The sequence below is a fragment of the Sinohyriopsis cumingii genome, chromosome 16 (assembly GCF_028554795.1).
Source record: "Sinohyriopsis cumingii isolate HCF-2022 chromosome 16, ASM2855479v2, whole genome shotgun sequence".
NCBI classification, from domain to species: domain Eukaryota; kingdom Metazoa; phylum Mollusca; class Bivalvia; order Unionida; family Unionidae; genus Sinohyriopsis; species Sinohyriopsis cumingii.
Genome location: NC_142976.1, coordinates 61966354 through 61980820, shown reverse-complemented (window position 1 = coordinate 61980820; position 14467 = coordinate 61966354). Strand labels below are relative to the sequence as shown.

Below are 14467 nucleotides of genomic sequence, written 5' to 3'. Positions count from 1 at the left end.
TCTCTGTTTTAATATTGCTAAAATTAGTGTACTTGGGAATAGTTTAGGCTGATTTGTTTAGTGTACTTAGGACTAGTTTAGGCTGGCTTTTTGTGTACTTGGGACTAGTTTAGGCTGATCTTTTAGTGCACTTGGAACTAGTTTAGGCTGATTTTCATAGTGTACTTGGGACTAGTTTAGGTTTTTCGACCACGTGTCAGCAGCCATCCCGATCAGCTGTGAGCTTAGATCATGCACGATTTCCAGAACTAAAACCTGGTAAGAAATTTCAGTCATTGTGCATACAAGTAGCATAGAGATATGCCATCATTATCCCCATTGTACATGTTGCAAATGCAGACAACTTCATCTTACACAGCTTCGGACATCCAGTATGCCGCCATGGTGGCCGTCTTGAAAATATCAATACCGTTACTCATCCTCAACTGATAGTTTTATCAACATTGGACTTTTATTTAAATGTTTGTATGGCGTCTAGTTTGTCGTAAGGTAGCATTGAAGGGGTTCGTATCTTCACTGCTGTTAAATTGTTCAGTTTAAGGATACGGTATTGGTTTCATGGCTGCTACTGTTAAATAAAGATGGGGATGAGACTTTGACCTTGGCGCAGAGTGTTTTGGCAAAATTTAATGTGCTAAGATTTCAGGTCATATGGTAACATTATGCTCAGACGGAATGTCCAGTAGATGTCTTATATGTTTTGCTTGATAAATATATTGACATAAACATTCCTTGCAGAGAGAGAGAGATAGAGAGAGGAGAGAGATTTATTTGGTTTGGTGCTATACGGCACAGCAACAAAAGTATGCTATTTGGTGCCGAGGCAATTGGAGCCAAGTGTTTGCCCAAAGACACAGTACGGTAGCTGACCAAGGCTTGTCTGAAGTTGGGATTAGAACCCGCATTCAGTGCTAACCACTGATCCACCGCGGCTTCAAGAGAGAGAGAGAGAGAGAGAGAGAGAGAGAGAGAGAGGTTTGAATATCTTATCAGTGAGAGAGAGTGGGTTAAGAAAGGTTACTGTAGCTTGATAAAGATTGAATAAAAAGTCTCTCAGCGTCATTTTTAAAGAGTCTATCTCAGGGCATGTACGAGAAATGAATCTTTGACCTAAGTGCAGATCGTTTTGTCAGAATTTAGCCTGCTAAGTTGTATGGTCATATTGCAACATTTTACGCAAACAGAATATCCATTAGTTACCTTATTTGTCTTACTCGATACATATATTGTCATAAAAGTACATCAGAGACAGAGGGAGAGAGAGGGAGAGAGTTTAAATATCCTATGCATACACGAGAAAGGGAGATGGGATGGGTGCTGGTCGCGTGTTTGTATATTAGTCAGGCTTTTATATTTATTTAAAAAAAACAAAAACAATATATAGACATTTAACTTTCTTCTATGTATTCCCTTTGAATAAAATTACAGTGAAATTTCAAAACACATTTTAAAAGATAAACATGTCGCTTTGTTGTTGTTTTTGGGGAAATAGCCATAAATTTGCCATAAATAATTTTGCAAGTAAACGAACTGAAATGTCACTAACAGGCAGACGACATGTCCAAAATTCTATGGAAAGCGTATCGTCTTTTGGAATCCTATTTTTTTAAAATCCCACAGGATTTAATTGCGTCGATAGTATAATCTTTTTTTGCCCATCGTGGACATTATGTTCTCACAAAAACCTCAGTTTTACTGTTGCCCAGTTACGTTTTGCCATAAACTTTGCCCAGTTACGTTTTGCCATAAACTTTGCCCAGTTACGTTTTGCCATAAACTTAGCAGCATTTTAATTCATCCTATTTTATTACTTTATGCCAGCAACAATTCTTTTTTCTATAAACTAACTGTCTTCAGCTTACTCAAGGTATAGTGCAAACATTTTTGTGGCTGTCTGTGGCGACGGCCTAATATCAACTGAGGCAGATTCATTTTCTAAAGTTGTACAAAAAAACATTTAAGTTATGGGTAGCGGATTCTGTCTCTTTTTTAAAAAAATGTGACCGATATTTTTGGGGCTTATATTAAATCTATGCAGTGGGAAATATTACCTACAATTACTGTCTACCTTTCCTGCTGAGCTGTCTTTTTTAAATTTTATTTCAAAGATAGGCTTTTGCGGTTGGACATTATTTATGGGCGATTTACTTTATACTTTTCAATTTCGGCCAGATACAATAAAAAAAGATAATGAAATCACTGGTTTAACCCGTTTTATGGATATATCCTAAACTATCTTCAGTCATTACCATCTCATTAAATTCTTTTTGTATAAGTTGTATATTTAACCTGAATATGCTGTTATATTTTGACATTATCTGAGACACGTGCATAATATCAGATTGAAAGACAAAGGTCATGACAAAAAAAAATTTGTACTGTACTTCCAAATCTCTTGTGAAAATGTTAACAGAAATATTTTTTTTAACCAAATGTGATATGTTTCTCAGTATTATCAGAGATAGTTGCAGTATGCAAGAGTTAAACAAGACATGGATTTGTATTAAATTCCAAGAAAATCTCTGCAAACAGTAGAACGTTCACTCGTTATGTGTGTGTATATATATATATATATATATATATATATATATATATATATATATATAAATGTTAGTACCATTTTTGTAAGTCTTTGGTATGACTCGGCCGGGGATCGAACCCACAACCTCCCGCTTCTGAGACGGACGCTCTAACCACTAGGCCACGGCAGCTATTTATTTCCTCAAGTGATCATCATCGCTACCGCCTGCGTATCATTGGCAGGTAATACCTGTGCCAGCTTTTGTTTGGTTTGTACGCAATTACTCGTAAGCATTGCGGTAAAAACATAATAACAGCGAATATCTCTTTTCAGGTATTGAAGATTCGAAATTAAATTTAACAGATAAATTCAGATTTGACGATTAGGACTTCTTTTGCAGTTGATTTGTGTCGTACAAGTTTACAGTTTGAGGAACGGAAACGAAGTACGGTGTACTTCAGCATCTCGGCTTGATAACATCTCGTGTATCAGTCAAGGGTTTATCTTCAAGGCCATTGATAGATTTTGTTTACTCGTTTCTATGTTCCCTCAAATTCTCATTGAGATAGGGCAATGAAATTTTGTTACTATTCATGCCTGCATATTAATGTTACCGGTCTATCTTAATGGTCATATCATTTTTCAGTTTTGTGGATTTTATGACCTAGGTTTAAAATACTGGTAAAAATTTGTATTCAAGATATCAGAGATACTCCCTTGTAAATATGGGGATTATCAGAGTCTTTTTGTGTAATAGGAATATAATGTTTAGGGAAGTGCCTGGTATAAAAACTTTCGTTAAATAATTTAACTCAATAAGGACATGTTTGGAGTCTTTTTTTTAATCCTTTTTTCAGTTACCATATCGGCTATTATTACGTTCGGTCCACCCGAATTTGATAATTTTAGAGTTCGGATGCTTTTGAAAACTTCAGGTTCGGAGACAGGAGTTTCAAAAATATCATCAGAAGTTTCAGTCATTGAGTTAAAACTGAGTTTCTGAATCTTTACGATGTAGTAACGATCTGAAGTACTCATTCCATTGATGATATAAGATTGCGCCGTTCTTTGCTTCACGCGCACGTTTGTTTATCAGCTTCCAAAACGTTTGAGACACTTGACCTTGATTATGTTGATTCCATTTTCTTTTTATATTTATAATTATCCATTTTCATGCGAAACAAAGTTTTGAATCAAATTCTAGTCATTCGTCAAATTTTGAATGGAGTTTTTGAATAGAAATTTATGGTGAGAAAAAATTCTTTGCTTTTTTTTTAAAGAGATCACAGTAATTATCCCATCAAAAAGGTTGTTTTCTTGTCTTTGTTACACTGCAACAACATACACCGGGCTGACTTGTGAGGTGCATTTCAATGATACACTGTACAGCTTCATCAATCACACTAAATAAAGAATTATTACAATTATATCTAAATTCAGAAAATTCACGTTGGAATGAATTAATAAATTTGTTATTCTTGTTATCTTTCATTATATCAGTGCCTGTCAAAACTTCGACTAGTATACCTTTCCTCCGATATATGCACGTTTCTAATATCGGCAAGTTGAAAGGTGAACTCGCATGTGATATGGAAATGTACAAATTCATTCAAAGAACCAATTTCGAAATATGAACAAGATATAAAGAGACCAGTTGACTTAACCATATAGTCAACTAAGCTAGCCCCATAATTTGAGATACATGTGAAATTTCCTTCTCGATCTTGGTGCATTCTACCATCTAGGATATGTATTGAGTCCGTTTTACATATATCAGTCAGTGAGATACCGAATACATTACAAACAGAATCTTTCGATTTTCTTTTCATATCAAGCTGGTCTGGTTCATAGAAAGCATGTTATCCTAACATAAAATCTGCATCATGATTTTTTTAAATAAAAAAATCATTAAGAATACCAGTTTTACAGTCGTGGTCTTCAGCCTAAAAGAGATAAGCATCAGGATAGGAAGTTACTACTTTTGACAGAATTCTTTCTTAAAATATTTCGACCCCATTTTTATCAGGGTCATCGAATCGGAGACCATTCTGGTGACAAATATGCAAAACAAAGTATCAGATTTTTATCTAAATCTAAAATGGTCTCCTTTACACTTGAGACAGACCGGTTCCTCTAGTAAATTCTTTTCATAATATTTTCTTTCGAATTAACTTTCTGACTTGCTCCAAGTTTCACAAAAAGAGCAGATGTCAAATTTTGTGATGCACGATTGAAGTTAGAGTCAGATTTATAGTTAAACAAGCCTTCAGTGTTCCAAACACATACGCGTTTTGTCAGTGGCGTACTAAGGGTAAATGGTGCCCGAGGCGACTGTGAAGGCCTAAATGGGTTTTGGCCCCCTCCCCCCCAAGGAAAAGACCTCTGGTGCCCAGGTCCCCGTCTGCCCAACCCCTTTCAGTTGGTACGCTACTGAGTTTTGTTGTTTTCTCATGTTGCGTTTGAGAACCTTGACCGCGGTCCTATTTTTGTATTGGTCTTTGTGGCGTTTCAAGTTTGTTCCGAGTTCCAATGTCACCAGCACGCGCGTACTCAGATCGTGCATAGATTCTTTTGTATGGTATAACGGTACCAATTGTACAACCCAAGGTGGGCGGAGCTTAAGGTATAGGGACATTGTATTCAGAAATAAATAACAACACTAGCTGTGATTGGTGCATTATGTAAGAGTTGTACTTTCTGTCAGGCTTAAAAAAAGTTGAGCCTCTTGGCAACATGTGAGATTATGTAAATTCATATCTAGATCATATTTTGTTTTTTTTTTATGATTTATGATTTTGTAAAAAATGTGGTACACATGGTTGAAAATGTTTTGTGACTAGATAACTCTTACCCTTGTCTAATTCCAGCAGAGTTACCTCTCTTAAATGCAACAGAGTACCTGGTTTTGTCCTTGTCACATTGACAATCTAACATTGTTCTCTATGACAGTGTGTGACATGCATGCTGATTTAGGATAGAAAGTGTATTTATTTCACAAAACATTTTTTTCCGCCAAATTTTCGAATGACTGATTGATTTATTGTAGAGGAACGATTTCCGTCTTTAACCATTTTATGGAATGAAAGATAGACCAGTTGGTTTAGTAGCGTCCTAAAGGGGTGCGAGGGGGCGTTTACCCGGGAGTCGGAGGTCTTGGGGCTCTAAAACCCCTTTGGGCCATTCGTGGGTCGGTGGTTCTTTCTGGGGTTTTCCCGGGTTCTTCCTCCACCATTAATACTGGCCGCCATGTATAGCCTATCGTGTGCTGAAAAATGGCGTTAAACCCTACAACAACAACAACAACAGCAATCCTTTCATCTTTCCTGTTCTTGGCGTAGTCTTCGGTGACAGGGTGCGGATTTAACCAGTTTGTACCTGCTTTTTCTTAAGATTTAACTGCAGCTTTTGTTCATCTTTTTAATTCGCAAATTTGGAAATTATTGGTCGTGGCTTGGGACCACTTCAATTCATACGCGAACGATTAATCCATGACCGGACCAGGTCAAGTGCTGGGGCAAGGGGTTTGGGGTTGAGGTTGGTTCTACAATTTCAAAAGGGCCCTAACTTTTCTCAAAATGGCACCAAAGCAAAAGTCTATGTGTCTGTTTACTCAGATTGTGAATAATACCCAAAAAACGTGCTCACGAATGAAACGATGGTAAAGTTTGAGAAGACGAGACCCCACCCCCCAAACCGTCCTGCTATCTGTTCTTAATCAGTGTTCATTTCAAAGACGTCCCGCATGTGTGTGTTTTGAGTTTCTCCTGGCACTATTCCCATGTTTCGGTTCATCAAATCCATAGATTATTAAGTTGTTTCGTCCGAACACAATTGGATAATCAGACCGAGAAAGTGTGTTGGGGTTTCTGCCTTCAAATTATCATTATGTTGTTTTTACCAATCACCTTTTTTGTAAGGTGATAAATTGGAGTGAGGGTGGGTGGGTCTCTGACATAAGGAACAACCAGTGTCTTTAAATGTATCCCACACCTGTTGAATACGAACCAAATATCCCTGCTGATAATAAATTACTAGACTTGCTTCTAGTCTGCTCTTGCCAATAATTATCTCTTTTTTTTATATAAAAAAAACTGTTTTCGTTTCTGTTTACTTTCCAAACCAAGGAACAAATTAAAGTTTATTGTTGTGTCCCTTTTCTTCAATAATTATACACGGCTGGTTATTATGTTCAAAAAACGAGCTTGTGATTTACGAAGATTTGAGTAATGAACGATTATTGTAACAGTTAACTCCATACATTGTTTGTTGACCCTTTCCTCTGACTAAAGCTGTATGAAATACCTTGAATATTATTACATGGAATGGATGTACTCTCTCTTTTACACACACACCCCCACACCCACCCACACACCTGAATGACTGAAACGGAATTTCTGTGTTATATGAATTTTCATGTAGTTACATACCCACATTGGCTGAATCCAGGTTCGAGTCTCGGATTCAGCCAATGTGGGTATGTGAGAAAGCTTGCCAGTAGCTTCTCGTGGGTCGGTGGTTCTTCCCGGGGTTTTCTCAGGTTCTTCCTCCACAATTATTACTGGCAGCCATGCATAGCCTATCGTGTGCAGAAAAATGGCGTTACACCCCACGACAACAACAATGTACAAGTATCTTTTCTAGGACTGAAAAGTAAAGGGGTGGGGAATTTCCTTTTCCATTTGAAAGAAAGTGGAGAACGTTTAGAATAGAAGAGGGATTTAATAATTCGCTATTTTTGCACATTCGGTTGAGCTTCCATTGCGAAATTAGTGTGAATCCCAGTGTTCTGCAATATACCCTGAACAAGTTTTTACATCAAAATAAATTATTCAGCGTAGGTTGAATTTTTGCATCAACTGCCTGCTACTTATGAAAGTCGTTGTTGTTCTTATTATTGTTCTTATTGTTCTTCTTCTTCTTCTTCTTCTTCTTATTATTATTATTGGAGGTGGGGGCTGAATGAGCAGTAGTTTTACTTGACTCAGTTTAAGGAGCACAATTATGACTGCACAAACTGGTGCATTCTGGAAAGGCTAATTTGCTTTGGAGTTTATCAAGTTTTTATGTCTAAATTTGTTATTAATTGTTTGAGTCAATACGTTATTCTTCTATTAGTCATGATTTGCAAGAAAACAGAAAAAGCTATTTTCGGATTTCTAATCTAAAACAAATGCCGTGATTGCCACATGTTTTTGTCAACTTCACCATAGCTGGGTAACTTGGTGTTTGGCCTCCTAACGGATTCTAGAGTAAAATAGTGCTGAATCCAGGCATCTGGTCATCCTGGGTTGGCTGTTGTGGCGTATCCAAGTGCAGCGCACTGCTAGCCTGACCAGACCTTTATTTTTCTGGGGCTGTTTCATAATGTTCGTAGAGAACCAGAACCCAAAACGAAGCTAAATTTTGACATGTACTTTTGTCATATCTGATAAACTTTGTCTGACTGGTTGCTATGTACGATGTGATATGTTCATGAGTTTTGTTGATATAGGGTCCGTAAATTGTGCTATTACTTTAAATGCGCCCCTTTTCCCGGAAAAGAAAACATGTCCAAAAAATAAGTTAAATTTATGTGTAGAAATCTCTGCCATTCAGTGCATTCTTGAATCTCTGCGTCATCGATCAATGATACTCCTGTACTGTCGAGAAAAAAAAACCTTTGGTCATAGTTTTCCTTGAATGATCGAGTCTTGTTTTTTACCGGAGCCTCAGAGTTTATGTTATTTCGTGATCACTTTGAAAGATATTAGACAATATCAAGTTCATAGTCTGTACCCCAAGCGTGCCCCTTGTGAGGGAGATGGTAAGATCCGTAGTCTGTTATCTTCAGTCGCTGGAATAAATGTATGCAGAGATTCTTTCTCAAAGGTGTATACACTTCCTTCAACTGGCGTGAAGGCAGGCACATGTACCTATAACCGAATAACAGTCTATTCAACCACGTGGATGTGTTACTTACATTTGCAATTGATTTAAAAATCAGTTTTTGTGTAGAATTTTCTGACGGGAGTAAATATTGGATCACAAGGATATATTGATAAGGGTGAACCTAATCAGATACTATGAGGTTCAGTGTGCACGAAGTGTCGCATGAACAATATCCTCCCGAACCTCTTCCCGTTATTCGGATTACCACGGATACAGGGGAGGAGGAAAAGGAAGAGGCCACTGCCACCAATGCAGAGAAAATAGAAACAGGTTTTTCTTTCATCTTGTGTTATCTTTGTATGCAAGCGTCTACCAGTTAGTACAGAAGCAGCTTGTAAATTTTGAGCAGATATCTTTATAAATATAGGTTTATTTTAAAAATGATGAAACCACTGTACTTAGTTTGCATTTTAATACTTAACAAATACAATTTATTTTTAAAATCAGAGAAATTCAGAATTTTTCCATATTCTAGGTGCTGTGGACCATTTTTGGTAATGGTACTATGGATACTTGACACACGTCGACGAATAAAATGTACTTTTTTTTAAAACCATAGAGTTTATATTTAAAATAAAAGCATTAAGAAATGTAAAGCTTATATTGAGAGTAAAACCAATGTTTTCATTTTTAAAATACCCTTTTGATATTTACAGCCTTTAAGGAGATTATAATTTCTTAGACTCGAGGCTAGTTGCTGGAAAAATTGCCGTTTTTACGCAGCCTACGGTTCCAATATACATTAAATAATCCCCAACGTGATTTGCGTCAACACTCACACAGTAACAAGCCTTGTTGTTCATATAATTAAATGCCCAGTAAATATAATGAAATCATTATTTAGTATAAAAAGAATGATGGAATATTTCACTCAAATAAGATAAATGGCTGCAATGATATGAACCTTGAAAAAAAAACGGAAGCATAAGCAGTACTATTAATTTCCCTCCCTGGGCCCCGTTTAACAAAAACCTGTAAGCCTATAATATTTTGGAAAGTTCAAAAACTGTGTCTTTAATTTACTCCGTGTCATCAGTTTACTAAATATGAGTCATTGTTACAAAAAAAACCCAACAAAAAACAAATACACAATTAAGAAAGTATCGTATGGCCTACTAACTTTGGCATTAGAAATTATAAAATTATAAATAACTAGCTCACCTGGCTATAAATGAGGACAGTCAAGGTTTGACCCTGCCTCTGTTGTGTGTCCTTGGGCAACAATGCTATTCTCAAACGTTTCATCAAAACCATATGGCCCATTTCAATCAAACTTGTTTGGAATGATCCTTTCTTGAGTGGCTCCCATGGCAGTGATGTGGCTTCAAGAGTAACCAAAATTGAAAGTCAGTTTTCAGTTTCTGTTCCACAATGGCTCAGCCAGTTTTTGTGAAATTTCATAGGAATGTTTCTTGGGTTGTTTGGTACTTTTAGGCACAACAACACAAGTAGGTTATTTAGTGCTGAGGCAATTGGAGTCAGTGCCTTGTCCAAGGAAACCTCATACTAGCTGACCCTGGTTGGTCCATGGTTGGATTCAAACCAATACATGTTTGGTCATGGGCCAGGCATGCTAACCACTGAGCCATTGTTGTTCTGAATGTTATTTGTTTAGGAAATTTACTATCAAAATTATGTCACAGGTACCACCTCTATCAACAATGTGGCTTCCTTACCAACTAATTGAAAAACTTCTTTTTCATCATTTATCTTGAACAGCTGAGCAAATTTTGATCCAACCTGATGGGATTTTTTTAAAATAAAAATTTTGTCTGGTGGCTACCCAAGCAATGGTGTGGCTTCCATAGCAACCATACAGGAATTTTGTTTCTTCTCCAGCTTACTGCACACAAGTCACTGCACATAGCGCCAGTGATAGCATAAAAACAAGCACAGTGGTGCAAATTAAATGCTGTTTCTTTATTATAAATGGTGATAAAATGAAAGCATATAAGTGGAATTGGATTGTAGCAAGTGTCACCAGTAGTTGAAAAACCTGTTTTTAACTTCTTTGTCAGAGCAGCTGAACAAGTTTCGATCGTACTTGGAGGGAATGTTTCTTAGGACTTTTTATTATAAAAAGTTATCATGGGTGATTCCCCTTGCAACAGTGTGCCTCCATCACACCCATATGGAAATCTTTTTTCAATGTCTCCAGAACAGTTGAGCCAGTTTAAATCAAACTTGGTAGAAATGTATGTTAGGACATGATCTATGAAAATATTTCTGGGTAGGCTTCCCTGGCAATGGTCTGTGCCCTAGCAACAGTGTGGCATGCTTAGCAACTGTATGGATGCCCACATCTGCTAGGTCTGTCCATACATTTGTTCCTTATTCTCTTTTGAACAATAACTCCAGTTGTTCACAGTCAGCCGTTATGGAATGTTTGTGAATAGCTTCCATTTCAGGTAATGAAGAGGGATCAAATAATCAAGGGTCAAAATCACTATGACTGATCAAACAAAAATGGTTTTCACAAAATAACATTAGTGCTATATCACATACATATGGCTGAAAACGTGTTTATTATTTGCACGAATGGCGAGCCATTTTTGATCTAAATTAGTATGAATATTTGTTTTGACACCCTCGCTGAAAATTGTGTCCAAGTTGACATTCCTAGCACCATTGTTGCTTACATAACAATAAGTGGAAAACCTGTTTGTGACATTTTCTTTTGAATGGCAGAGCTAATTTCGGTCAAACTTTGTAGCACTACTTTATATGAGATATTCTGTCATAACTGTATCTGATGTGGCACCCTTAGCAGTGGTGTGACATTAATAGCAAACATATAGATAACATATTTTCAATTTCTTTCTCAGAATACCAAGCCAGTTTTGTTCAAGCTTGGCATGAATGTTTCTTAGGACATGCTCAGTCAAAATTGTCTCTAATGTGGTTCTCCTAGTAATGGTGTGCCTTCGATAGCAATTGGGTAGGAAACTGCAAATGTAACTTGTATTCCATCAGGTACAGTTGCTGTTACTAATATACCAGAAAAAGTATTTTATAGTGACTTTCTAATCAAAAGTTCCCTACCATGTCAGCCCAGTTTGATAGGTGACTGGAGTCTGAACATTAACACTCTTTACCTTTATATAAAGATGCAGATGCACCATCTTGTATAGCAAAAGTTAAAATAATATGTAAATTACGTGCACCATCAATTTCTGCTGAATGACTGGAAACTACACTAATATGAATGTCTTCCTAACGAAGACATCTCCCTTATTACTATATTTACCTGTTAGACCAGTGTTTAGCAGGTGAGCAATATCAGCCCCACTTTGGTTTCTTGTTAACTTTGTTATTTGAAGTTACACTTGCTAATTAAGCTTTCTTAGGATCAGTGAGCCAGATGCATTAAGCTTGGGTAAAATGAAGAGTTGGCAGGCAAGAGGAAAGCAATTAAATAAAAATAAATTTTGACTCTTTGCATGACAAGTGGACCTGTTGACTGCTGCACTATGGCCACTGTAAAAATCCAAAGGTCACTAAATGAGTCATTTCCAGTCAAAGCAGAGTATAACCCAGTTCTTCGCTATATGCTTATGTTTGTAAAGTTTTTACTGAAGTCTTGAGAAAAGTTTGCTATCTTTCATACATCTGGTAACTTTTCCTTGCCCATACCATAACTTTGTAATGGTTGAGAGATGTTCATGAAACTTTACCAGGTATATACATGTATGTTGATCAGACTGTGTGAGACATAACAGCCATGAATATGCCTCAAGGTCAAGGTCATGACATAGAACATTATTTGACTTCTATCCTTGTCAGGAGTTTAACTTTTGAATTGCTTTAGGCATTTTAATGAAATCATAACCAGTTAAATATCATGACTTGACAGTGTGTCACATAAAATAGCAATGCCACCTATTAAATGGACTAGGTCACGCAAGGAGAATATAAATCAGTGATTTCTATGTATACACAGGTATAACTTTTCAACCAGTGAAGATATTTTAGTGAAGCTTTAGTATAGTATATAACTTGACTGAAAAGTCTTGCATATGTATAATCATACTCCCTGCCCCCAGGCCAAGGTCACTTGATGCCATAATGCAAGTCAGTAGCCATTTTCATTAACCAGGTTGTCAGATTTTAACCCATAAAGATATTTTGATGAACATTTTTAACCAGGTCCACAGATTATCATAAAATTGTCAAATCTGTAGCACAGAGTTCAAGGTCAGTTGTAGTGGAAAGGTCACAGGGATATCATGTGCTGTTTGCAGTACTGTACTCCTGTTAATTTATACTGCTTAAAGCAGGGGTCTTAAACACGCAGCCCATGGGCCACATGTGGCCTGCCAAGCTGTATCCTGTGGCCCACAAAATGATTGGCTTTTAGTTTATAGTATTGGTAGTGATTTGTGTAATCAAATAGTGTATCTTGAGAGATGACAAATTGCCCTCATGCGTTTGTGACTGCAATTCTCTGTATCACTGCAATTGCTTCTGACATAAATCTTAGCAACTGATACATAAACATGAAATCTGTACTTTGTTTTTAATTAAAGAAGCAATGAGTAATACAGATTTCTTCAAAAAATTTAAGTTAGCTGATACACACAACTCTTACATTGACAGAAAGTAATATTAAACTTGACTTATAGTTAAATGAATGGATAGTTTTCCTTCTGTATTGATCCTGCCCTGTTTCTTTTCACAAACAGGTACCATTTACTGCTTTTGGTTTCAGTTTTGATGTCACTCGTGGCAGTGATAGAAGGCTTAGATCGAGTACACAAAAATTTCAATCAAGCAAATGTTACAAAGCTTAGGATTGTCCATGGCTGATGTTGCTTATCAATGACACATTGACAAGACAAAACTAAGATATGTTAAACAAATATATTTATAAGTAATTAATCACTTTTCACAGTGAACATGTCTAGAGCTTAAATAACAAAGGAGAATTTAAATGTCTCAAAAAAAATTGGCTTGATGACAGTGAAATAAACCAGCATCAGGGTGCATGATTTGATTCATATCTTGATAGGCATGCAGTAATCATACTCAAGATGATACAAGTCAATAGTTTAATCTTTTAGAGATATCTTGGCCTGTACATATCTTAAGATTATTATTCAGAGCTCATAAAGATAAATTACAGGGCAGGTATATTCATTGTTGGTTGCACATAGCAAACATAATTTTAATAAAGATGATATATATTTGACATGGCAGGTAAGATGAAGTTGAGTATGCCAAAATATTTGTTTATAGTTGTCAAAAAAGGAAATAAGGTGGTGCTTAGTACCATAGGTGCACATTGCATGATAAAAAAGTTGACATTAGAGAATACAGTACAAAGGCAAAAATGGCTTGAAATTATGATACCATGGCAGACCTAAATGTTAACCTAATGTGTAACTTAAGTTTTAAATATGGTACGACATTGAAATAAACAGATATACAGTTTGTTAAATTAAAATATTCCTATTACAGTAGAACAGGCATATAAAATCAATCAACACCAGGCTTTTATCCATTGATTAGCATCATAGAACATGGCATTAAAAATTGCTTATCCAGCCTGTGTGCTGAAGGAAGTTGCTCATACCTACAGGAGAACTATTTCTTCTGTGAAATAATAATGGCTTTTCATGACAGGTGGTCACATGACATAATTCATTAAGTATGTGATGGAGACCCTGGTCTTCCTTGACAGGTGGCCTCAGCAGTGGTCTCTTTATACAGGTTTTACATTATTATTATTATTATTATTATTATTATTTTCCTTTTTTTCTTTCAGATTTAAACAAAATTATTTTATAGAGAATTAAACTGTACAAAATGTTATGGTTGTCATTATGTTTGGCAATTTATATAGTATTGGTAGTGATTTTGTAATCAAATACCAGCTCTAGCTGTTAGTTTATAATATTGGTAGTGATTTGTGTAATCAAATACCAGCTCTAGCTGTTAGTTTATAGTATTGGCAGTGATTTGTGTAATCAAATACCAGCTCTAGCTGTTAGTTTATAGTATTGGCAGTGATTTGTGTAA

The 14467-nt window shown here is 36.2% G+C and overlaps 1 protein-coding gene across 2 annotated transcripts in view; it reads left to right on the top strand.

Moving 5' to 3' along the window:
* Positions 1-14467, top strand: part of LOC149780550 (solute carrier family 12 member 4-like) — a 241300-nt gene that overhangs the window by 53424 nt on the left and 173409 nt on the right. The window contains exon 1 of one of the 2 annotated variants that reach the window (XM_089937580.1): positions 7276-8719. The exons of the other annotated variant lie outside the window; for it this stretch is intronic. Within the exon in view, the coding sequence (XP_089793706.1) occupies positions 8584-8719 (136 nt within the window). The 5' untranslated portion in view covers positions 7276-8583. Of the gene's footprint in view, positions 1-7275; positions 8720-14467 lie in introns of those variants that run through there. 2 annotated transcript variants of the gene reach the window in all.